Source organism: Cottoperca gobio, chromosome 6 (assembly GCF_900634415.1).
Source record: "Cottoperca gobio chromosome 6, fCotGob3.1, whole genome shotgun sequence".
NCBI lineage: Eukaryota > Metazoa > Chordata > Actinopteri > Perciformes > Bovichtidae > Cottoperca > Cottoperca gobio.
The window spans coordinates 17,740,732-17,765,211 of NC_041360.1; the positions used below are offsets into that span (position 1 = coordinate 17,740,732).

The following is a 24,480-nucleotide window of genomic DNA, read 5'->3' on the forward strand; positions in this document are numbered from 1 at the left end:
CACAAAAATAAAACGTATTAAAGTCAATTTGGGAATAATAAAGCATTTTATTTGCATTTTAACAAACACAAAAATATATTTTCATTATTTAATTACACTTTTTGGTAAACAATATGTGATACATAAAAAAACTTAGATAAACAACAAGACCAACACTGTTTGCAAATGTAGCCACAGCATGCTCATATTTCTCTGCTATTCAAAATGTGTTTTTTTGTTTACAAGTTCTTCCACACTCATAATCTTAACATACAAGGGAAGATATTTAAAGCATGCAATGGCATTTTGCAGAAGAGGACATTGCTGCCCAGCAGCATTAAAGCATCTCTAGTGTGTGCACTTTGAAAATCATGTCATAATTTGAATTGGCACTTCACAGCATCCATGACTGAATAATTGGGGCATTAAAGTACCTAACCAAACATTTTACAATTCATGATGTGACACATGATGCGATATTAAACAATATAAAAAATCAGTACGGATCTTCTTTCAAACTTTGATAAAGGCAGCAAGTAAACATCATCCCCACAAGCTGAAAGACACAAGGAGTTTGTTAGTTCCACACTGCACATAGAAACAACCATTTTGCACAAGATTAAAAAACATGTTCATATTAACTTGTATTTGGCTCTGTACCTGTAAAAATCCAATCCCAATGCCCACTGCACCGAGAATATACAACTGACTCAGGATGAACTCTTCTAATTTCATAATGCAGCCTCCCTGGAAGCAGGAGAGAGGAAATAAATTAGGATCTTTTTATCATTTAACATTCATCCAAAGCCAAACGGACAGCTTCCCCTACCTCCACCTTGTAGATGTTGGAGGGATGGTCCCTGCGACCACAGAGGTCATCTGGACTTTTACAGCAGCTGTCAGGAACGAGCCGCTCGTTCTCTGCTGCCTGGATCCAAGCACAGTCTCTCCAGTCTGAGGAGTTGTGACTGCCACAACATTTAAACTGGGAGGGAGCCGGTGCAGAGAGGACCAAAGAAAGAAAAAAGACGACAATATAACCTCACAAAAAAGAGAACAAAAAACAATTGGACATGGTTATGTCAACATATTGTTAATAAATCAATTATGTATCAATTGTATTCACATGCAGGCTAAAGGAGCCAAACTGTCATTTCAAATGTAACATATCTAAGTCATTTAAGTAGTATTACTTTTTGTCAACCTGGCAGTTAAATCGTCTGTGATTTAAACACTAGTGTCATTCCCACACCTCCTGCTGAAGTTTATCCACAGCCTGCGTGACGCTCTCCTCCCCCGGCTGCTGGTATTTCTGCTGCATGGTCACCTTCAGGTTCTGTCTGAGCTCCTCGTCCAGCTGGGAGACAAAAAGCAGTACTTTAGTGATTACTCAGGAGAAAATGCGCCATCTGCAAATCTCCACCCATCAATAAAATTATCCCCTGGTCCAGTTTCTTTCCTCCCCTGTAACATTCCTCTGTACCTGTACAACGGTCTCACATAACTCTAAATATATGAGCATATCTCCACTGACCCAACTCCCTGCTCTACATGAGCATTTGTCATATGAATTTGCAAGTAAAGATAGTTTTGTGTTGCTCGACTGACAAAGTGCAAACAAACTATTTTATATCAACCTGTTAGAGAAACAGTTTAATATAAAGTGGAAACAGGCGGCAGCAGATTACCTGGTGGCAGAGAGGGAAACACTGGAGCAAGAAAAGGGGGGAAGAAAGAGAGGTGTGAGAAAGATGGAAAAATAGGACAAATGAAAAACATGCAGAGAACATTTCACAAGAAAGCGTGCAGACACTGAGGCAGTGGTAAAAAGATTTAAATAGAAATGATGTAGAACAAGGAATGGTGTTTGAAATCACATTAAGGGATTATGGAATGACACAAATACACAGAAAGAAAAGGAAATGTCAGATTTGTAATTGCTGCAGTGAGATTTAACATCAATGGTAGCTAGTAAACAACAATACGTTGGTACACGCCACACAAAATGCTACAAGGAAATATTAATATTGAAAATGATACTATATTAGATCAGTCACTATCCTTTGGTCAAATATCTACAAACACATACAAACACAAGTTAAAGCAATTCACCTCTTGGTAGGTAATGAAAGCCAGCACACCAGCAATGATTTCCAGCAGGAAAACACAGAGCAACAAGACCAAATACTGTAGAGGAGGGACATGAATAAACAATAACACAGCTGTGAGTAAACTAAAGATGAGAAATATAAATTCCAGCATTTTTCATATTGTGCTTCAGTGCATTTCTGTGCTTGAATATGACATTAAATATTATTTTAGATTATTCCACAAGCATTTAAAGTACCTGTTCACAAAATAAAAGTTTTACTCCAGAGAATTACTGATTGAACTGTGGTAAAGGACGTTACTCATTATTAAGGTAGTGGTTAAAATTGAAATAGACATAACGTCACAGAGCGTGTGGAGTTTTGCTTCTATATAATATCTTCTCACTTGTGTCTGTCTGTCTCACACAGTTCAGTCCAAGCAGACGCCTGTGATGCCCTTCATTCCTCTAGCATGAGCCGCGCTCTAAATCTAAACTCTTAAAGACACACGCTGCATGACTTTGTCTGTTATATCTGACAGCCATGTCTGTCTGACATAATGAGCTGCACGGAAGTGACAGAAGGTCACCAGGGATTATCTTTCAATACACGTAGACTCAGACAGGTTGTATGTGTATAAACAGGAACTGAAATGTGTCTTTCATTGGTTCCTGATTCCATATAATTAAAGGTACCACAGGGGGAGTAATGGATGTACAAATGATCATTTTGGAGGTGAAGCATTTCATTAAAAAGAGGTTATTGCTTTGGTGGACTGAATAAAACAACGAGGTCTCTGTCACAGTGTTTTGTGTCTGATCCATCTTACCACAATCAAAAGACTCTTCATCTCCTTCAGAGTTGCACAGCATCCAATGATCCCGGTCACTATCACAATGACCCCGGCAGCTATCAGGATATAAGCTGAGGCTGAGTAGAAGCTGGAGTTCAGTAAACTGATGTAGTCACTCTTTTCCGCCAGCGTCCACACTCCCACTGCCAGCACGGACCCTCCTGCCAGCTGAAGGAACGTACCTGTTATCAGCGCAACTCAAACCAGATGCTCATATAAAGAATGCATCACATAAGGTTTTTAGCAAGCTCCTAAAATGTGACAGTGATGCAAACAAGACAACGCCTTAGTTCCCGTCAGCCCCAAGAGACTTTTAGCTAAATGTGTTTGTTTTTTTATCATCTGGTGCACACAAATCAAGGTTTCATATCTGCAATAACATACTTTGTTGTACAATATGGTTATACAAGATCAATCAAGCATTACAACCTAAAGATAAGAAAGTAAATTAACATTTACATAAATGCAAGAATTTCTAAAGAAGAATCTATTGTAACTTTTAGTGCATTCGCAGAGACAAAAAGATACTGCAAATGTTGTTTATTGAATCTATGTCGGGCGTAATATTACACATTGTTTATGGAATATGCATAAGCAATAAGTTCCAACCGTGACAACAGTGTTGTGTTGTCTTAAAACACTTCCTAGTTTACTTACCCAAAACAGAATGTTGAAGAGAAAAAGTAGATATTTCAGACAAATTGTCCCACAGCTGAGAGGTTTTTCACCTTGAGCTTCCATTCTGAAATGAAAAGCGCACGTGTTAGTACTTCAGGTCGATGTACACACAGGGGAAGCATTACCAAATGAAAATCTTTCTGGAATAAATTAGATAGCACAGCTGAATAAACACATAATGCTCAGAGAGCAAGTCTTTCCCTCTGACACTGCTGACATACTACAGCGAAGATTATTATCACACAATGTACCATCTTTATACTCGTATGACTGCGAGCTTAATCCCAGTAGTGCTATATCTGATTGAGACTGGTCACGGTATATATGCAGGAATTTCCTTATTCCAGTCAGCTTCACGTGCTTTGCTACAACATACATGTTTATATTCGGACATGTTTTTAAGGTTTTATATGCGTTATATAAGGTTTTAAATGTGGCGCGTTTCAAAAGTTGGTTTAACAGAGCCATGGAAAGAACTAAAAGATGAAATCAAACATGTTGTGGGGAAAACATACTTAACTTGTGTCACATGTCATCCAAGCAGACAGATATTTAAGAGACCATCCCAGTAATTTAAGCTGATATTCTCACACTCCAGTGATACACTGCTTATATTTAACTCTTTATGAATTACTCCGTCTTTACACTAACCTGAGTTGAACTTTCCTCTGCTTCTATTTTAAGAAGAGTTGTGACTCTGAGCATCATGAGAACGGGTGAGCGTGAACACTATCTTTATAAATAAAACAACACATATCAATGAAGAGTAAAGGGACAATAACTACAAAACATTAAACATATGTAAACACATTAAAAATGCTGTTTTCTATCCTTAAGACAAATTCCTCCATGAGTGAATGTGACTGTCCAGCAGCAAAACAACATCTCCTAATGGTCATAATCAGAGTTATTTTTAACTCATTGTGTCATGGAAAAACTGCTCTCCCTTTCTGCTGAGACTAAAATACACCTACCTGATTTTAGATGGTGGGCCTTGAGAGTGTAGATTATCGGGGTAACGTCTTCCCAGATCTCACCAACCCCTGTGTCAAAGTGCTGCTGTCTTTGAAGGTTAACTGCAACAGCGTTAGTTCTCAGTTGACACTCAGACCAGAGCCTCCTACTCAAGCGTCTGTCCTCTTTTGGCGCAACAGGCAGCTCACCCCTCCACAAGCCACACAGAGAACATGGCTGCCCCCAGCTGGTTTCTCACGCACATGAGTTTTAAAACAATTGTGCAGCTTGTAAGATGTTATTTATAGAATAACAAAAAAAACAAAAACAAAGGAGTCATCAAAAATGTATTTTATTGGATGAATAATAAACAATCATTACAGATACTGTTCAGCAAACTTGTTCAAATGTCACCGTTTGTGTCTTGCCATGATTTATGTGACCACAGGATTTGGGCCTGGGAGTTTTTAGTGTTGTGTTTATGTACAGCAGCCTCTTTTAGTCACGTCCTCAGTCAGTAAAACTGCATCTTCACATTGTCGATCATGCTGGGAGATTAACATCCTGAAATGAGGAACATTATTGAATCATTGTGCAGCAGAAACCACGACATTTGAGAGTAAAAATGAGTTTGTAGTTCACACCACTGATCCTGCTGCCTGGCTCCATCTCAGATTTATGATACAAATGACGAGATGAACTGAGATTCGAGTTTATCAGGTGCATCCCTTGTATATCCACGACAGTAACCTACATTTGTGAAATAGTGCTGAAACAATTGGTTGATAAATTGATCAGTAAGTGACATGAATTAATTCCAGCTTCTCAATTGTGATGATTTGCTACGTTTGATATCACTGTATCTTTCAGGTCTTGGACAGCTTGTCAGACATCACAAGCAGTCTGAAGAAATGTCTGAGACTCACTGACTAAACAATTAGTCAGAAATCGGCAGATTATTCAACATTTGCAGCCCTTAACAGACACACCTCTCAGTATAATGCAAAAACAACGGCACCACAAAAGAAAGCCTCAAAAAATGACTATAGACTTGAATCACACCTCTCCAATGACTATAACATTCATATTTTTACAAGGCCGCTGTATTAGACTGCGTACCTGATACACTGGTTACAGAGTGTATTTCTGCTACAGTGACAAATCAAGTGTATCAACAAAATGCCAACACAGCAGATACAAACATTTTTGCAGGATCTATATGATGTGAATGTCATACAGCAAAGAAATAGGATGCCATACCCAGCCAGATGAGTCATCAGCAGCTCCATGTTACATCCACTTTTAGCACTGCACTCGTAAAACATAGCTTGGTGCTGCTATAAACCAGGAAGTAAAATAACCAAACATTTAAGTTGAACTTATTTCAAAGAATCGCAGCGACATTGTGAGTAAAGCACTGCAGAAAGGAGTTTGAATATTCAAATGTGGCTCACCTCTGCTAGTCTCTGCCCCTGGTCTGTTGTCACTTCTCTGCTGCGACTGTCTGCCAGGTCCAGCTTGTTCGCCAGCAGCATCAGTACCGCACCTTCACACATCTTCTCCTGGGACATGCAACGCACTTTTATTAGTGTTGAAAACCGAGGCAGAAATACATTGATGGTGAGAAAAGCAATTAAATACACAAACAAAGAAGTTACCCAAAAAGAAAAATCAAAGTAGAGATGTATCACTCAGATGGCACACGCTTCTATAGAGATTCATGTACCATCAATCACCTGCATGTGTATTCAAATTGATACAAACTGCTTTGTATGTTTTTCCATCCATGACATCTCCACCTGCTCACCTTTACCGAGTCCATCCACCCTCTCACAGCGGCGAAGGAGGAGGACTGAGTTACGTCATACATGGCAAGGATACCATCGGCTTTACGGTAGTACTGCTCAGTGATGCTGCGAAACCTGAACACATATTAGTGAAAGAGAAGACTTCATTGAGTTATCAGGTGGCAATAAAAAAACATATCCTACAGCTCAAATGGTATACTGTAAAATATGTAAGCCACAAAAAAGCCCATGTCTGGTAAACATGGGAATAAGCTGTGTTTATCTGACCTCTCCTGCCCTGCAGTGTCCCACAGCTGCAGGGTGATGGTGGTGGAGCCCAGAGATAAAGTCTTCATCTGGAAATCTATACCTAGAAGCAACAGAGAACCAGGGTGTCATACTTTCACATATACATACACTCAGGAGCACGTTACTCATTGTGAAAGTGACATAATTAAAGAAAAACTTACCCACAGTAGTGCTCATTTTACTGGAGAAGTGTCCTGTGCAGTAGTGCTGGATGAAGGAACTCTTACCCACCCCCGAGTTACCCAGGAATACCACCTTGAACGCTCGCTGAGGACTGACAATTGTGCTCTAAAATTCAGGTAAAGGGACCAAACTTAAAAAGAGTTCCTTTGCGTATAAGAGGATGCATGTTTAATGTGTGCTCCATCACCTTTATCATTATAGGGCTCTAGCTGCCGTTTTATAAAATTGATGTATTTGTGATTAATGTATTTGTAGTTTTAATATGTTCCCTACCTGAGTTTGCACCTGCTCGACATTCTCACACCTGACTCTACATGACAGTTGGTGTCTCTTGGATGAATGTGTCACCTCTGTCTCTTTGTGCTGCTCCAGCTCATCGGATGAGCTCAGCTGTCTTCAGAATCAATGAATACACACAATTAGTTGCTTCCTCGCATTAATGCAAAGATGATAAACGTGATGTCAGATGTGTTTTGTCATACAAACCTTTTCAATGGCTTGTCTTGCAGTAAGTAGTTACCTATGATTGACCCTTTCTTCTGCAAAGGCTTTGTGACATTTGGATTCTGAAAGTTTTTTGTGGAAAGTGAGGCAGAAGAAATGAGTAGCATTAAGACATTTTATAATATACGTTTTTATAGTATACATATCCGGACGTGGTGTGGTAAGTTTCCAAGGAACAATAAGTGACACTGTATTCTCTGTAGAAATACTTATAGCTTCACACAGATGTTTAAAAAGCAAGAATTCAGTTCAAAAGTGACATTTATTCTGCTGAAAAGAAATTTAACATCATCATCATTTAATAGCAATACACTTGTTTGATCATAAATTATACGGCAAGACAACAATACAAGAAATAACCAACAGGTAATGGTCAAAATGGTTTCTTATATTCATATTTTGTATTCTTTGTCATCTATTATCCATGCCCATCATCGAGACACGGGCATCGTAAATTAGATGGATTTTTAATGGCATTGGTTTATGTTACATATAAATAAATTATTTGTTCAAGAGAGATTCTTGGAAGTTAAATTTTGTAAAGAAACAACCAAAAACAAAGCAACAGTTGACAGCTTTGGCAAACATGTCATATGTAAGCGTGGGATAAAGGGGAACTTGCAACTATATTATCTCTCCTTTATGAATTGTGACGAGGATTTTATTAGTTTGGTAAATACTGACCACCTTTAGTTCACCTTCATAAATAGTGCAATGTAAAGCATCATTAATAAACATATACAACACTCTTTCCTTCAAATTGGCATAGATAGAATAAATGTCTTCACTCCTTTGACCATATCTACAAGAGACAAAAAACATTGCCGACATCGCAAAAATCCCAAACAGGGTCAATGAACACACGTTCAATCAATAACCAAACAATAACAGCTGCCCATATAAATAATCATTGTACAGAGGATGAACAAAAGCATGAAGCCACGCCAAGACTTTGCTTAGGTTGGATAAATCTGCTGTGTCCACGGAGTACAAAGGTCTTCACTGAGGTAATAAGTTAATGGCAGAGGAGGAAGTACAGCGTGTCTGTGACTAACCCTCTGCTGAGTCTGTTGGGCATCTTTCTCATCTCGCAGCCTTTTGTTCATATCCCTGATACAAAGAGACAATCAGTTAGAACACACACACACACACACACACACACACACACACACACACACACACACACACACACACAGACACAGACACACTCACCTCAATAGCTCCAGCTGTTTAAAGAGACTATCCTTCTCTTTCTGCATGTTCCTTGACACCTTCGTCACATTTCTACAGTGAAGCAAAGATTGATCTATATTATACTTATTGTCAACAAATCGCAGGCAAAAGACCAAAACCAACAATAATCGATGCTTTTCAGCACTGCCTACAAAAACCTGATCTAACTTATTCATTTGATTTGCTCCTTCATCACGATGAACAAGGGCCCTGTAGTATTTTGATCCCACAAACACCCTCCTTCTGCCATAACTACTCACTAGCAAATATCAAATGTGTATTAATCCACAACATAAAATAGTCCCTAACAAAAACACTACATTCTAAATATAAGCGGAGTGATGTTTTCTACAAATGACAGCATTCAGCTGATAAGTTTAACTTTTACCTTTGAAGAAATATGTTGGGTAGTAGTGACAAATGTGCAACTCAATGTTATACACATCTACTAGGTCAGGGGTCCCTGCTCCGTCTCTCTTTCAGCTAAGGGGACCTTGACCTGAAAATGACCCCTGGTCTATGCTGTTTCCACATTACGACTTAAAGCTCATGAACACACCGAAGTCTGAAGAACGACTTCCTATCGGTGGAATTGGGAGCATCCGAGGAGCATGTGAATGCTCTACTGGCTTTGGTGGAGGTCTGCACTCGCCAAGAGCCATTCTAGTTATTCTTTTTCTTTATAGCAAAGAAGTCAAGCATTTTCTTTCTCTTTCGTGAAGCTCTTTTGAAATAAATGATCATCATTACTATTGAGAGTAAAAATAATGATCAGCCAAACCACAAGAAGAGCCAGTGTCCTCATAAGCTGCTGTTATCCCCTCACCTCTGTCTGGTCACGTGTTCCTGGGCAGCGCTGACCTGCAGCAGGCTGAGCTGACCCAGAGCGGCCTGTAGCTGCTCTCTGCTGCTCTCCACCTGCTCGTGTAACTGAATGTTGAGGCTCCGCAGCTGCTGGTTCTGCTCCTTGATGTTAACCTGTTCACAACTCAGCTGCCGGATTCTGGTCTCCATCTTAGGACAAAGACAGGTCCTGTTAATTCACACATTAAACTAAAACTCTTCTAACATAAACATAAGTAGTGTTTGGACACATACCTCTCTCTGTTTGGTCAGTGTATTATCCAACTCTTGCTCCCGCATCTTCAGCTCCTCCTCAAGTTGTTGGCCTCTCTGCTTCTGTCCAATACTGTCCTTGTTTTCACAATAGATGTATTAAATGTTTTTATGACGATCACTTTTGTTAAATGGCACAAAGGCAGGAATTAATCGCACGTCAGTACCTGAGCCAGGCGTTTCTCTCTCTCCTCTCTGATTTGGTTTTCCATTTCTTCATATATGGACTGAACAACCTGATGATGTTCACCCTCTCGTCTAAAACAGAAACAAATGAATGATTTTGAGACAACTCAACGCAATCTGAATTCTCACAGTTGAATAGGACATAATGGGTTGTTGCATATGCAGGGGACAGTGGGAGGAAGTGTGGACCTGCGTAGAGCTTGTTCCAGACTATCTCTCTCTCTGATGGAGTCCTGTAGATGGGACACAGCATGGATCAGGACGCCCTCCAGGACGCTCAGCAGCTCTGGTCTGTCTCTCTGGAGTTCACACCACACAAAAGAGAGCTCCTGCTGACTGACACACAACACACAACCGTTAAAGCGTCTGAGGACATGAAACCTTAACAGCACAACATCACTCCCTTACGTTACTAAAAAGGTGCTGGGTTTTAATGACACTGTATACAGTATCTGTGCATTACAGTATCTGTGCATCACAGTACCTGTGCATTACAGTATATGTGCATTACAGTATATGTGCATTACAGTATATGTGCATCACAGTATCTGTGCATCACAGTATCTGTGCATCACAGTATCTGTGCATTACAGTATCTGTGCATTACAGTATATGTGCATTACAGTATATGTGCATCACAGTATCTGTGCATTACAGTATCTGTGCATCACAGTATATGTGCATCACAGTATCTGTGCATCACAGTATCTGTGCATTACAGTATATGTGCATCACAGTATCTGTGCATTACAGTATATGTGCATCACAGTATCTGTGCATTACAGTATATGTGCATTACAGTATATGTGCATCACAGTATCTGTGCATCACAGTATCTGTGCATCACAGTATCTGTGCATCACAGTATCTGTGCATCACAGTATATGTGCATCACAGTCTCTGTGCATTACAGTATCTGTGCATCACAGTATCTGTGCATTACAGTATCTGTGCATTACAGTATCTGTGCATCACAGTATCTGTGCATTACAGTATATGTGCATTACAGTATATGTGCATTACAGTATCTGTGCATCACAGTATCTGTGCATTACAGTATCTGTGCATTACAGTATATGTGCATTACAGTATATGTGCATTACAGTATCTGTGCATCACAGTATCTGTGCATTACAGTATCTGTGCATTACAGTATCTGTGCATTACAGTATCTGTGCATTACAGTATATGTGCATTACAGTATATGTGCATTACAGTATCTGTGCATCACAGTATCTGTGCATTACAGTATCTGTGCATTACAGTATCTGTGCATTACAGTATCTGTGCATCACAGTATATGTGCATTACAGTATATGTGCATCACAGTATCTGTGCATTACAGTATCTGTGCATCACAGTATATGTGCATTACAGTATATGTGCATTACAGTATCTGTGCATCACAGTATATGTGCATTACAGTATATGTGCATTACAGTATCTGTGCATCACAGTATATGTGCATTACAGTATATGTGCATCACAGTATCTGTGCATTACAGTATCTGTGCATCACAGTATCTGTGCATCACAGTATCTGTGCATCACAGTATCTGTGCATTACAGTATCTGTGCATTACAGTATCTGTGCATTAAGCATCTCGATTTCTGTAAAAGCTACCTTCATGAAAATTACAATGTTCAGTTTTTGTTGCAGTCATGAGGAAATATAAGTGTACGGTCTTAATGAGACTCAATGGCAATGAATTTATAACAGTGATCTTACTCTTTGAAGAGTTTGTCAGCGCCCAACTCCATCAGTATGTTAACAAATCTGACTGCAGGGGGGTCCTGGGCCCAGAACACCTGGTCCATGTCCTCTTCTGTTTCGTCTTGACTCAGCTCAGTCGTGTCCTCCAGCCCCACAAACTCACCTGCAACACAGACAGAGAGGCACAGAGGATTTGGTTTGAAGGGGGAGACAAACATTTGTGAAAAACAGCGGCTTTCCCCATAGGAGTCATAGAGAATAGTGGTGTAAAATCACAACACTACACTCGACGACTACGATTATTTTCATTATCGAATAATCTGCTGATTATTAAATTAATTCTGATTAAATCGAAAAAAAGATATGCAATCCCAGTTTATCAAAGTCCAAGGTAATGTGTTTAAATAACTTGTTTCGTCAGTCCAAAACCCAAAGATAATCAGTTAATATGATAAATAAAACAGAGAAAAGCAGGAAATCTCCATATTTGAGGCTGTAAACAGCATATTCTGCCATTATTGCATGTAAAGTTACTCAAAATAGTTACCATTAAAATCGACTAATCCTTGCTGCTCTACTCACCAAGTCCTGTGTTGAACTCAACAGGAGTGAGGAATCCATTGCTCTCTCGGTCCAGACTTTCAAACACCGTCTCCAGCTGTTCAGGGGACAGTGGCAACTCCACTTGTAGCCTCTGAACAGAGGATAGAAAGTTCAAGACTCTACAACACAACCTACATTTTGTGATTCAACCACATTGGCTGCTCACCTGCATATCCCGCTTTGTGATGAACCCTTTCCCCTCTTTGTCACACAGCACAAAGAGCTCCTTGGCCTTGCCCATGGTCTCCGCCAGCGGGCTTACTGGCACCGTTTCTCTGGCTCTGGGTGAAGCCAGCGGACTGCGTGCACCCCGGCCCGGCCTAGGGCTCCCAGCTGGAAGGCCCCGCGGTCTGGGGCTCACTGCTACTGCCTCACCACTGCCTTGACCCACCAGCACCTCGCCATCATTCAGCCACTTAGACATTACTGCACAGAGGCCGACAAGTATGGGTGGGGAGTTGGTGTGCGTTTCATTAAGTATTATTGTTGACCTCTTAGTTTGTCATTTGGTATTGAATTCTTCACTGTATTTGTCTTGACAGCATGAGAAGTAGAGCTGCAACGTGTAACATGACAAATAATCTTCAATTATTTAGATAACCATTATTTTAAACAATAAATAGCGAAAAAATGCCAACTATTAGTTGCTTCCCGCTTCTAAAATGAGGGGATTTCCTATTTTTCTTTGTCATATAGGTTAAATGTAAACTGAATATCTTTTGGTCTAACAAAAAGAAGATATTAAAAAAAGATGTCACCCACTCACAGGGGACTAGGAGGTTCTAATGGGAATTTCCCCCTATTTTTTTTACATTTCATAGACTAAACTAATTAAAAGAATAGGCAGTTTATTCAATAAAAAACATTCATGAGACTTTTTAGTATTTCAACATTGTTAAATGCATGCATTTATTTATGGCTACTATCAGTCTGAGGCCTAATCAGAGACGTTCTCTTTTACTTTCCTAACAAACCAGAATGAGTTAAAAGACATCTTGGATCTTCCCTCTTAGTGCTGCAAGATATTGTGAGAAGCTAGCACTACAGGTCCTCCCTTGTCAAACATGAGGTGCAGAACAAGCGCTGTGACTGTGCACATTATCTACAGCTGCTGTGATCAGGTGTCAGGCATGTCTACACTCAACAAGATTGTATAACCGTTTGCGGTATCCAATATGACGGAATGTTATATTACATTTCTATGCAAAATGTTAATATTCTAAGGCAAGGTAAAACTAAATCCTTAGCTTCATGCAGCACAACCAGTTGCCCTCAATGTTTATTTAGAGGAGGAACTTTTTATATAAATGCGATGATGCCACTGCCCATGTGTACCAGGATGTGTGGAGCGTAAAAAACAGGATGGTGTCATGTGAGAAGAGTTTCTGTGTACTCGAAAGGGGAGGGCGGATAACCATCGGAGAGGACATGCAAATAAAACATTTGCAGTGGTTTGCATTGCCAGAAATACCACAATTGCAAACAAATTTCAGTCTTGAGAACTACACTGTAAATAAGCCTCAGTATGTCCATGAACAATCATAAAACAGTGATTTATGACAGATTCAAGCATAACACATAATCAGTGTTCAGTTCAGATGGCATTTCTATTATACAGGAAGAGCATATCAGCTTAAATCCTACATGGTTTCATTTAAATAGAATTAGAAACAAAAGATATTTCTTGAAGTCTTCAGGCAAAGGTGCACACTGAATTGAAAACTGTGTCAGTGTTGAATTAAATATTGCCTCTCCAGTTATCTATGCCATCTATGATCATAAAACCAATACATAAAAAGTATCTCTGTAAAGTAAGCTCTGATAATGACTAGTAAAACCTTTTGCTGAGGATCTACGACGATCAAAAGGTCTTTACAACATTAGAAATATGCTGGGACTCCAGATAAGAGACTTAAGTAAACATTATGCTGTGAATTTTGTGTGTCAGTTAACCAGCAGCCACGCCAAAGGTCAAATAAACGTACACACTTAACACACACACACTATGTTGCAAAGTCGGTGTGTGAAGCACAGTGTAATCTTTCTCACATTCAGGGAAAGTGAATTCAAAAACATTTTTGTAGGCTTCAAAACTGTCAAACTTAAAAAAAGGACCAACACTTTCTGTGATAAAGGTCAATATAAGCAAACCAAACAGACAGTAGCTTATGTTTGTGAAATGCAGATAAGCGTTTAACGACGGTACCAACAAGTTTGACATGAACTCAGCTCGTTAACCTACAGGGAAATAAAGATCTTAAATGCGCTATGTCGCTAGCTGAGGAAACTAAAGCGAAGATAATGAAGGAATTCACATTTATTATTAAAGAAGAAAAGAAACCCACACGACAGTTAGTCGGTTGTTAATGCACCATAGCGGGGAGAATGAACATACACGTCTTACTATTGATAAATAACTTACATTACTGTATCATATATCAATTCTGGGAAGTTGTAGAAACTTTGGCTACTCACCTGCGGTGTACTGGATGCAGGTGTCCACTACCTTTGATCGGTTTAGTCCTGCAGTCACTTTACGTACTGACGTTAACCGCTGGGTGGCAGTGAGCACCGTGTGTGATGGGAGTTTACCGTAATGTTTGATGTAACCCGCTAATTGAAGGCACACACTTTCCCGTCCAAAATGCTTATTAATTGTTTTCTCTTCCACACAGCAGCTACGTTTAGTGACATTTAGGACAAATATAGTCATTGAAAGCAATGCAACGACAGGATATATCGTAATTTATATTATTATTTTGGGGGGAATTTGCTTGAACCTATATATATCAGTCATTACGGTAAGAAGGAGCGTTACCATGGAATTTACGGAAATACATACGTTGCCGCTGAAAAGCAGCAGTGGAGGCTCCAAGTGAGTAACAATGTCTGTCGATAAAAGTAGGAATATGAGCAGTTAAATCGTTCTTCCTGGGTCCATATGACTTATTTACTTCTTCATACGTTTTTCTGTTAAGTGGGTGTCATATCGTAGTTGTGAAGCCGATCTAAACAACAGTGAGCAGAGACAATGTTGTGATTATTAACGAAGCAAACGTGCCTGGAGAGAGTTCCTGGAAGTTAAAATCCGAGCTGTGCCACTGCCAACAGTGATGTGTTGTAGGAACTGTGACACATTAAGTAACTGTATTATCCGTCACCCGGACTATCTGCAGGGACTAAATAACATTAGGCTACCGCCGTGTGTAGAAAGGGATTGTGTCAACAACAAATCCAGAGATAGTGGTGTTCGCGTAGGTGAAATTAATCTGTAATCCCAGCCTTTCCATGTTTGTCTGTGTAACAGCCTGAGTGTGTCTGCATGTTTACATGGTCCGGTTTAGTGCTAATTTAGATCAATCCTCATTCGCATTGAAGATGGCTGCAGCCAGGGAAAATATACGAGTTACTGGTGCGGATGTGCTTCGGGGGAGGAAAAAAAAATGCTTTTTCTTCCAAACCATACAACAATGTCTCTGATGTCTCACAGCTTTTCTGTTCTTCCTCACAGGACGAGGAGACTTTCCACATCAAAGATGTCAACATGCAGCATATGAAAAGATCTCAAACATCTAATCTGATATCTTGGACTACATGCAATCATCACCAAGATACTTTCCCCCTGAGGACAACAAACAGCATGTTTATGAACAGGGGGAAAAACAGGAGTGAAGAAAACCTAAAGCAGTAGAACATTTAGGGAATAGCCTCCAGTTTTTGACTATGTGAATGGATTAGAAAGTTGTTTCTGCCTGCTGTAGTCTACACCTCTGCAGTGTTTCTGTACTCAATTATGTAGGGGGTGAATCTTGACTAAATAGACTTGTGTCACCATCTGTGTTTTGCGAGCCTAAATAAAAACAGCCAGAAGCAAGGAGGCGAATAGACTGTAAGGCTTGGTGGTTTGCAGGATTAGCCCATAAAGATGCTACAGACGGGTAACTTCTCACTGGTGCTGCTGATCCAGCTGACACTGTTGGCCTATGACCTCTTCGCCAACTCCTTCAGTGAGCTCCTGAGGGGAGCGCCTGTCATCCAACTAGTGCTTTTCATGTAAGTCACTCAACTGCATGCTTAAATAATTAGTAGATGTGTCATTAGTCACACAAAGTAATAGATTACATTTTTAATACCAGTTAGTTCAAGTCATTATCAAGTTAAAAATACCAAATACATCTTTAACCACATGCAGACATCACTTCATCACTTCATCACATTATAATTTATTATACTTCATGTCATTATACATTAGAATTGTGTGATATAATTAGTTGTTGCTCTGATTTGGAAGGGATACTCAAACTTAATGTGTAATACTGAAAATATCAGTCATTTATGATTAATACATGATTTAATAAAATAGCAGCCAACCAGGCATTTAGAGCAGTTGCCAGAGATGTATATTATTCAGATGCTCACAAGCAATTTTACTTTACTCATAGAAAGTCTTTGCGGTTTTTTTGTGGTTTATCATCCTTGAGGTTGTAAAAGGAAATGACTTTGCTCTTCTTTCAGTAACTGGTAATCATCACCAGTTAGCTGCACTTTGTTAAATAATTGCAGTGCTTTAGTTGCACTGATGAATTTTAACATTAACTTTTAGACAAACCATTTATGTCCCATTACTGTCATTACAAAATGTCCTGGTTAGTGAATGAAGCCTTGTCATAGCTCATTTTTGGGAGTTGTCACTACCCATGCAGGGTCTACATTCATTTATTTTTACTATATGACCTTTGTTTACAAAACTGAAAACATACCAGTTTATCCTTCTCTCTGACTTGGTCACGTGTATTTTGTTTACATTGTTCACATGTGGCTCACTCCATCAGCAACCACTATTACAAATAAACCAGTAAAATCTGTGTCTACAGCATGCAGGACATTGCCATCTTGTTCAACGTGATCATCATTCTGCTGATGGTGTTCAACACCTACGTGTTCCAGGTCGGCCTGGTGTCCCTGCTGCTGGAGAGGTTCAGGGCTCTGCTGATGTCCTCTGCTCTTTACCTGACGCTTAGCATCTGCTTCCACTGCTGGGTGTTGGTAAGCTTCGTCCCACCAACAGACATCTGCATTTCAACTTACTCATGCAAACACCAAATCAAAACAGTCACATTTTAACACCGAAGTGAAATATTGATGTAACCAACGTGATCTTATATCAGAATAACTGGATTAAATTAGTCCTGATGATCTTTTTTTCTAGAACCTTCGATGGCTTGACTCAAACCGCTTTGTTTGGACAGATGGTCTTCAGGCTCTTTTTGTTTTCCAGAGAACAGGTAATTGGTGGATTCATTCAGAGGTAGTTTCCAATGCAACCAATCTATTTTCTGTAGTCATTTAGTAACTGTACTTCTTTCTGTTAACAGTGGCAGTGTTGTATTACTACTTATACAAACGAACAGCAGAGTATATGGGAGACCCAAGGCTGTACGAGGACTCTCTGTGGCTGCGGGACGCCTTCGCCAAAGCTCGTCAGTGAAGAAGTTTTGAGAGACTTAAAGGAATACTTCACCATCAAAATGATCATTTATATATCAATTACTCACCCCATGTTACCTGAATTCTTGAAGAAAATGTTAAATGAAGAATCCCAAAAAGGAGAACAATCTTGATGAATTGAAGTAAATGGGGGCGCCATTTAATAGATGAATTATACCAAAACATGCGTTTACAAACTCACGTGGTATAATAAGTACATGCATTTTCTCAACTATTTGAAATACTTCTGCATCAGCAGTCTCACACTTGCGCAGGCGTGCTTCTCCGTCCATGAGACCGTTTACATGGAAGTTGATAAACGCAGCCCTCATTTACCTCAAGGGTTTTGGATTTTTCTTTCACCATTAACTAGTTTTTTTCAAGGTAACATGGGGTGTGCAATTGATATACAAATGATCACTTCGGGGTGAAGTACTCCTTTTTAAAAGGATCTGCAATGAATCATTACAACACCAGGCATCAGCATCAGCTATTTGGAATTTGACTATTTTCACTTTATTTTTTTTAAAGCCAAGAATGAAGCAAAGTCTCGAGCAGTTTGGGTTTAAGCCAACTGAGCAGTCGGTTAAATGGTTTAAAGTGGCAGGTAAGCCAACCATAGTAGTATTGTATTAACCAGGATTGTGTCAGTTAATCTATGTGGCCTTTGTAAATCAATTAGTTGCAGACAGAATGCAACACATTGAAAGAATGTTAAAAGTTCATTGTTGTAGATGCCAAGTTTGTTTTGATTTGTGCTAATGTACCATCAGAACGGCGTGTAGGAATAGTTATTCCCCTCGCAAAGGAGGAAACGTGTTATCTTATTTTTGCCTTATGTAAGACTAGTATGTGCTGTTTGTGGTAAATGTCATTTCAATAAGCGAATGTTCATGTGAATCCAAATGTCTTGAGTGGGGATCTTTGAACCGTGTTCCCGCTGTTTTTAATAAATAATCCTTCTCTAATCCAGGTGTAATCCTTTCATCACTAAGGTAGTCAGTATTATCCTGTAGACAAGGTGAAACACACTGCTCTATTTTTAACAAAGAATTAATCAGATTAAGGTTTTAGGTGCCACAAGTGAAACGCACAATAAATAGTCTTCAGTGTCTCAAAATAACCTTCTAATCTCAAGAAAACAACAGTTCCAGTGAACTGCAGTTATCTAAATTGATAATCAACTTTCTATACAAATTCTTAAAATCTGTGATCCATGGATTGTTGCAGATAAGATGAAAAAAGAAAGGAAAACCAAAAGTTGTACAAATCTCCTTTACTTGTGACAAGAAAACCAGAGTCCATATGATCCCCAAATGTTGTCAGTGCAGTCCGTGTTATGTGTGATGTCCTTTGCTCCACTGGAATGTGTCATTTTGTTAAGTCAGTCCCCCGAAACTGCAGGAAACAAGAGAACAAAGTTAAATTAAACTTCAAAACATTCAGGGATAAGAGATCAATTAAAAGCTACTAGACAATATAAAGATTTTAAACGTACCTTCATACATAGATGCCAACCCAGAGTAATAAGAACAGCACACCGAAGCCCATGAACAGTGAAGCCACGAGGGATATGAGCAGCTCTTTGTAGACGTCCCTGGTGTATTTTGTTGATGTCACCTCGTAGCTGATGAGAAGTTAAGGGCCAGCTCATAAAAAAGTACAACCAACAGCCAAGTTCAGAGCTCTTTCCCAAATCTAACACTTCCTGCTGTGTATCATATTATGCAGATGTCCATGTTGTAAGTGTATCATAGTATGTGTACTGTCATCCTGTGTTGTTTAATTACATTTACATAAAATCACTATTGGAAAAAGGCTCAGTAAAACATTTTATGAGATGAAAAATGAATGAATAATGTGCAAAAACTGAGTATAATTCAAACATGGGCCTGTTTTAACATAATCCATGTAAAACAACCTCTTACAGCATCTGAAAATATTACATGCAGAGATTTCATCTTAGTCTGAATCCAATCATATTTTAGATGTTTTGGTTTAATCACTGATTTATGTTCATTAGCATGTACTGCATTAGGATGTAAAAGTTATGTCTCAATATCATAACTAGAAATCTCTCAGAGAAAATTAACTTTGTTGTGTTAGGCTAACCCTAATTGAGACAACAATTTCTGCATGAAATGAATGTGGTTAATATTTCTTCAACAAAAGGAAAACACCAGAAATCTCTAATAATCTCTTATTGTGCAGGAAAACTGAGGACACCCCAAGCTCCACAGGTCAAAGCTGAAACAGGAAGTAATTCTGTAATGCTTGGGTAACAATTCATATTTATTTTCTCTTCCAACTGAGTATGGCTTAGTTGGGAGTGCGTTTGAGCATCTGACTGCTTGTGTTTCTTGCTTCATTACAGCCTACGCTTGTTTATGAATCCCATTTGTAAGTTAGGCGTTATATCAATTTAAATCATGGGATGAACTATGAAAATAAGTCCCAAATTGTACTAAACCAGATTTATCATTTCAATTTCATATTGTATTTAGATGAGTGGAAACCAGTGGTAGCCTGGAGGGCTTTTAGAAAACAAACATATGTATGATTTGCTTATTGTGCTCTATGAGAAATGGCAAACCTGTGCCACTAATTTAGCTTGACGTAAGATGGACTGTGTATATACATATAACGCTTTCCTTCATGTTACCACATGCACAGTGTTAAGTGGAACAAGCAGAAAAAGGATACACAAAGAACCAGGCAGTAAAGAACATGCCGATGGCCAGCAAGACGACGGTGAGGTGGGGGAACACAGCCGGGTTCACCGGGCTGGTGTATCTGGTCATAGCCTCGAGTTCCTGCAGCAACAGCAAACAGTTTGGATACAAGCACGTTAGTCAAACTACATATCATCCACCAAATCCAACCTTTAATGCCAAGCTTAATGTACCGTGTCTAAAACGTTCAATTAGTTTTGAAAAATGTATTTCTTTTTGTTTTAATAGAGCGGCTAAACCAGTGGATTTGACATGAGAAGCTAACGTTGCTCTGCTACTCTGCACATCTTATATACCACACAAAGCATACTTTCACAAAGTAAACGAATTGTTTTGCTGGTGAAATTGTGAATAACGAGTACAGTTAAACCGTACATTATTGTATAATACAGTTAGAACATATATAAACTAGATAAAGATGAGTATTCTTTACCATTTTGCAATGATACGGAGCTCCTGTTTCTATGGTCCAAGATGATAAGGCCACGTACTGACTATCACTTCCTGGTTTTTCCGTGACGTATAGTTGACGTTGGTGCAATATATTTTTCATCCTCAGTTTAGCCTCTCAGGCTGGCTGCATACACGTTTCTGTTTGTCAGAATCCAAATACTTTTTATTGCCTATCATAGGCATAATCTTTGATTTATATAGGGATACATTTTGTGGCAGATTGAAAGTGCATTCTCCTATGTGATACATTTTGGTATTCAATTTGAGTCATTGGGATACATTACATGGAAGTTATTAAATAATAAATCTTCAATATTCCATAGATAGATAGTTATATAAGATAGAAAAAACACTCAAATGCAATAGGGGTGTCCCCTTTGTGTCCTATGTAGTGATACATTTTGGTGTTAAATTTCAGTCACTGGGACACCTTACTTGGACTTTATGTTTTGAAAAAAAGGCGTGATTGTTCTGTACAATATTTATACAAAATTGAAAAAGCATTAAAATTCCATATGAAGAGGCGTGTCCTGTGTGTCAATTGTAGTGATACATGTTGGTATTCAATTTCAGTCACTGGGGCAACTCGACACAACATTGGCGGGACACACTGTAGGCACTCCGCTACCTGAAAGGCGAATTTCAGGGCAACACTTTCCGCTTTACCTCAATGACTGTTACTGTAATAAATCTTCTGCCATCTAATGGACAGAATGAGCAGTTTATTCAGTTCATGAAGCAGTTTGACAATCAAACAAAACAGAAAATTCACAATCACAAATTTATTTACTACATGCATTTACATAGTATTACAGCATTTTTTTTTAAACAAAAGGCTTTGAAAATGTAATGATAAAATGGGCTAAAAAGATAAAGTAGTGATATTAAAGTACTCAAAGAATTTTAGTGTTATGGCATTTCTCTTAACAAATAGTGCTTCAATTAGAAATGTATTGGCGTGTGTGTGTGTGTGTGTGTGTGTGTGTGTGTGTGTGTGTGTGTGTGTGTCTGTGTGTGTGTGTGTGTGTGTGTGTGTGTGTGTGTGTGTGTGTGTGTGTGTGTGTGTGTGTGTGTGTGTTTTACATGCTTGTCAATCATTTTTGGGCTCCATTAGCTAAAAGTTAATATATTATTGATAATACAACAACCCACAAAAAATATCAATTATAAAAACAATATGGTAAAAATGATCAGATAAAAAGGAGCATTGGTAGTAACAAAATGAAGCTATACAGTAACATGTAATGCAGTTCTACCAGAGTATGTGAAAACAGTCTGGTGCACTGAATAGAGCAAAAGCAGTTCATATATATACAGTGCAAAAAGTGCTACAGTGGTTTCATTATGCTAGCTGGTGCATTATAAATAAGCTAAAATAGTACACTATACCCACTGAAACCCACTATACTGAAAGCATTGTACAGTGTCTTAATATTATGATCAATTCCATAAACGTTTTTTGTCTGATGGCTGTTTTTCCTATTTTATATTGATTTTACATTTAAGATAAACTATTGTGTTTTTTTTCTTTCTGAGTACAGACACATATGGAATATGGATTAAAAACACATTTTGACAAAAGCAACATGAGCACAGTGGAGTGGAGAATGGCTTTAAAACAAGAAAGGATAATAGAAAAGAAAACATCATACAATTCAGTTATACTCAAAGTGTTATCACTGCATACTCTTAATTGTATAGGCACAGGAAAAGTATTCAAAACAACAACAACAACATGAACAACAGAGAAATACACGCAATAGTCCAGTGTATAATATTCAATTTGATCTCTGCGGAGTGTGTAAATAAATGCAACTCTTTGCTCAGCTTTATGTTTGAGCCATTAAAATGGAATTTCTATAGCTGAAGCAGCGTTTGACTTGCCTCTGAGCTGAGATGTATCATTTTAGAGAAATGATTGGGCATGCACCTGAAATGATATATGCCATTTATTGCCTTGCCAGCATTTTGTCCAGTAACAAAATACAGTGTAAGCTATTCCAGTGTTTCTTGAAATATATTGTCAGTGTTGGACACTATCAGATGTTAAGAGATGTCAGTGTTTCTACATATTCATATCCAGTGATTTGTTTACTCACCCAGTCTTATCGCATGTCTTCCAGTGGATCTACTGAAATTAGTATGACTTATATACCTTCATTTTAGGAACGATGATAAGGATTTCTGTGTAATGATATGCATAAACATTTAAAGGGGACATATTATGCTCATTTTCAGGTTCATACTTGTATTTTAGGTTTCTTCTAGAACATGTTTACATGCTTTAATGTTCAGAAAACACATTATCTTTCACATACTGTCAGACTGAATGCACCTGTTTTCACCATCTGTCTGAAACGCTTTGTTTCAGCGCCTGTCTCTTTACACTCCCCTCCCGAAAATGCCCAGACCGCTCACATTGGCTTGCGAGTAAAATATGGTGGACCTTTCTAAAGCTAGTTCTTAAGCTGTTGATGAAGATACTCAAATGGGGGGGGGGGGGGCGGTATATTCTAATGAGGCTGCATGCGACATAGGAAGAGGAGCCAATGGCTTGATGAATCCGACGTTTTCTGACCGAGGCAGCCGACAAAATAAACTGACCGGGTTTTCTTATTTCACAGTTTGTGGGTTGGTATTTACTCCAGATACCCACATGTATGTGCACAAGCACTAAAAATGTGAGTTTTTCATAATATTTCCCCTTAAATGCAACAATGTGATGTTTCATTCAATGTCACGTATGAGAAAGACATATGGCACAGTATTTCCCTCTCTGTGCAGTGTTTAGTCAGATGCTGGATGGGGAGACAGCAGACAGTCTAGTTGACTGCAGCAGCCTCAAACACAATGCTCCACTGTAAAGACCCAGGATTTGCCAGTGTGCACTACTGAGGTATATTTTCAGTGCGAGCTGCAACCATTCACTGAGGCCCTCGGCAGAAGCCAATGATCTTCTCGTCAGTGTATCAAACTATTGAAAAGTGATTTTGTTTTTAGTTGACACTGGTTTCAGTGTACATACAAAATGAAACATAAATGTGTGCAGTGTCATTACAGTAACTTATCATGGACTTAAGTAAAGAAGTAATTATGGCTTGTATTAAGTATGGACTTGATGGTCATTAATACAATGAGCTATAAACGTATGGACTCAGTTAACAGTGACACAACACAGGTGTCAATTACAGTGATCTAAAACATTTTCAGTGACAGAAAACTCCAGTGATCACAGCAAAAAGAGATGTCTTAATGCATATACATATGGAGGGGGTTACAATGGGGACAGTGGTAAATAGTTTGTTCTGTATGAATATCTTTAAAAATAATGTACAATAATAAGACAAAACCCATCCGTTCATAACAGCGTACAAATGGAACCACAATGGGAACATGTGGTGTATTGTAAAGGCACTGGGACACATCGTCGTCCTTTTCACACACAGCGGCTCTGAATGAGGAAATGGTAGTCAGAGTATGATGAGGTTTCTCCTTCAGTGGCACAGCTCACTTCACTCTGTCAAAGGATAGCATGTGGAGATAAAAATCATTAATCAGTTATTGACTTTATTCAAACTAAGTACTTCAATAAATGGAACAAAACTAGGAATGGGAAAAA

The 24,480-nt window shown here is 38.8% G+C and overlaps 6 protein-coding genes across 19 annotated transcripts in view; 1 reads left to right on the forward strand and 5 right to left on the reverse strand.

Annotated features, from left to right (window-relative positions):
* Window positions 1-27: 27 nt before the first annotated feature.
* On the reverse strand, window positions 28-4,727 carry cd151 (CD151 molecule). 4 transcript variants are annotated; one of them, XR_003832375.1, is made up of 9 exons: window positions 4,575-4,727; window positions 3,580-3,664; window positions 2,899-3,090; window positions 2,092-2,166; window positions 1,668-1,688; window positions 1,232-1,336; window positions 809-1,020; window positions 640-726; window positions 28-535 (listed from the first exon to the last, which is right to left on the reverse strand). XR_003832375.1 is itself a non-coding variant. In XM_029433523.1 (9 exons), the coding sequence occupies exons 2-9, from the start codon at window positions 3,661-3,663 to the stop codon at window positions 476-478; spliced, it is 780 nt and encodes a 259-aa protein (XP_029289383.1). In that variant the 5' UTR covers window position 3,664; window positions 4,575-4,727; the 3' UTR covers window positions 28-475. The 4 variants fall into 4 exon arrangements, 3 of the variants coding, with proteins under 3 accessions (XP_029289383.1, XP_029289384.1, XP_029289386.1); XM_029433523.1 differs by having other exon boundaries at window positions 809-964; XM_029433524.1 differs by lacking the exon at window positions 1,668-1,688 and having other exon boundaries at window positions 809-964.
* Window positions 4,728-4,947: 220 nt separating this feature from the next.
* LOC115010096 (ras-related protein Rab-13) lies at window positions 4,948-7,421 on the reverse strand. The gene is made up of 8 exons (XM_029434504.1): window positions 7,320-7,421; window positions 7,107-7,227; window positions 6,812-6,938; window positions 6,630-6,711; window positions 6,362-6,476; window positions 6,009-6,116; window positions 5,815-5,891; window positions 4,948-5,118 (listed from the first exon to the last, which is right to left on the reverse strand). Exons 3-8 carry the CDS (start codon window positions 6,825-6,827, stop codon window positions 5,034-5,036), a joined length of 483 nt encoding a protein of 160 aa, XP_029290364.1. The 5' UTR covers window positions 6,828-6,938; window positions 7,107-7,227; window positions 7,320-7,421; the 3' UTR covers window positions 4,948-5,033.
* A 158-nt stretch (window positions 7,422-7,579) lies between these two features.
* Window positions 7,580-14,770, reverse strand: cracr2b (calcium release activated channel regulator 2B). Of its 2 annotated transcripts, none has more exons than XM_029434569.1 (10): window positions 14,665-14,770; window positions 12,356-12,615; window positions 12,169-12,280; window positions 11,602-11,749; window positions 10,062-10,208; window positions 9,854-9,944; window positions 9,669-9,764; window positions 9,397-9,584; window positions 8,550-8,621; window positions 7,580-8,447 (listed from the first exon to the last, which is right to left on the reverse strand). In XM_029434569.1, exons 2-10 carry the CDS (start codon window positions 12,611-12,613, stop codon window positions 8,294-8,296), a joined length of 1,266 nt encoding a protein of 421 aa, XP_029290429.1. In that variant the 5' UTR covers window positions 12,614-12,615; window positions 14,665-14,770; the 3' UTR covers window positions 7,580-8,293. The 2 variants fall into 2 exon arrangements, with proteins under 2 accessions (XP_029290429.1, XP_029290430.1); XM_029434570.1 differs by having other exon boundaries at window positions 14,612-14,665.
* A 67-nt stretch (window positions 14,771-14,837) lies between these two features.
* On the forward strand, window positions 14,838-18,644 carry tmem138 (transmembrane protein 138). 2 transcript variants are annotated; one of them, XM_029434571.1, is made up of 5 exons: window positions 14,838-15,064; window positions 15,701-16,242; window positions 17,064-17,235; window positions 17,399-17,474; window positions 17,565-18,644. In XM_029434571.1, the coding sequence occupies exons 2-5, from the start codon at window positions 16,115-16,117 to the stop codon at window positions 17,675-17,677; spliced, it is 489 nt and encodes a 162-aa protein (XP_029290431.1). In that variant the 5' UTR covers window positions 14,838-15,064; window positions 15,701-16,114; the 3' UTR covers window positions 17,678-18,644. The 2 variants fall into 2 exon arrangements, with proteins under 2 accessions (XP_029290431.1, XP_029290432.1); XM_029434572.1 differs by lacking the exon at window positions 14,838-15,064 and adding an exon at window positions 15,133-15,443.
* Window positions 18,645-18,935: 291 nt separating this feature from the next.
* On the reverse strand, window positions 18,936-20,985 carry tmem258 (transmembrane protein 258). Its single transcript, XM_029434573.1, has 4 exons — window positions 20,842-20,985; window positions 20,380-20,489; window positions 19,175-19,303; window positions 18,936-19,074 (listed from the first exon to the last, which is right to left on the reverse strand). The coding sequence occupies exons 1-3, from the start codon at window positions 20,959-20,961 to the stop codon at window positions 19,177-19,179; spliced, it is 357 nt and encodes a 118-aa protein (XP_029290433.1). The 5' UTR covers window positions 20,962-20,985; the 3' UTR covers window positions 18,936-19,074; window positions 19,175-19,176.
* Window positions 20,986-21,623: 638 nt separating this feature from the next.
* myrf (myelin regulatory factor) overlaps window positions 21,624-24,480 on the reverse strand; it is a 29,037-nt gene continuing 26,180 nt past the window's right edge. For all 9 annotated transcript variants that reach the window (XM_029434636.1, XM_029434633.1, XM_029434635.1 and 6 more), the window contains one exon: window positions 21,624-24,378. In XM_029434636.1, coding sequence (XP_029290496.1) covers window positions 24,298-24,378 — 81 coding nt within the window. In that variant the 3' untranslated portion in view covers window positions 21,624-24,297. The remainder of the gene's footprint in view (window positions 24,379-24,480) is intronic.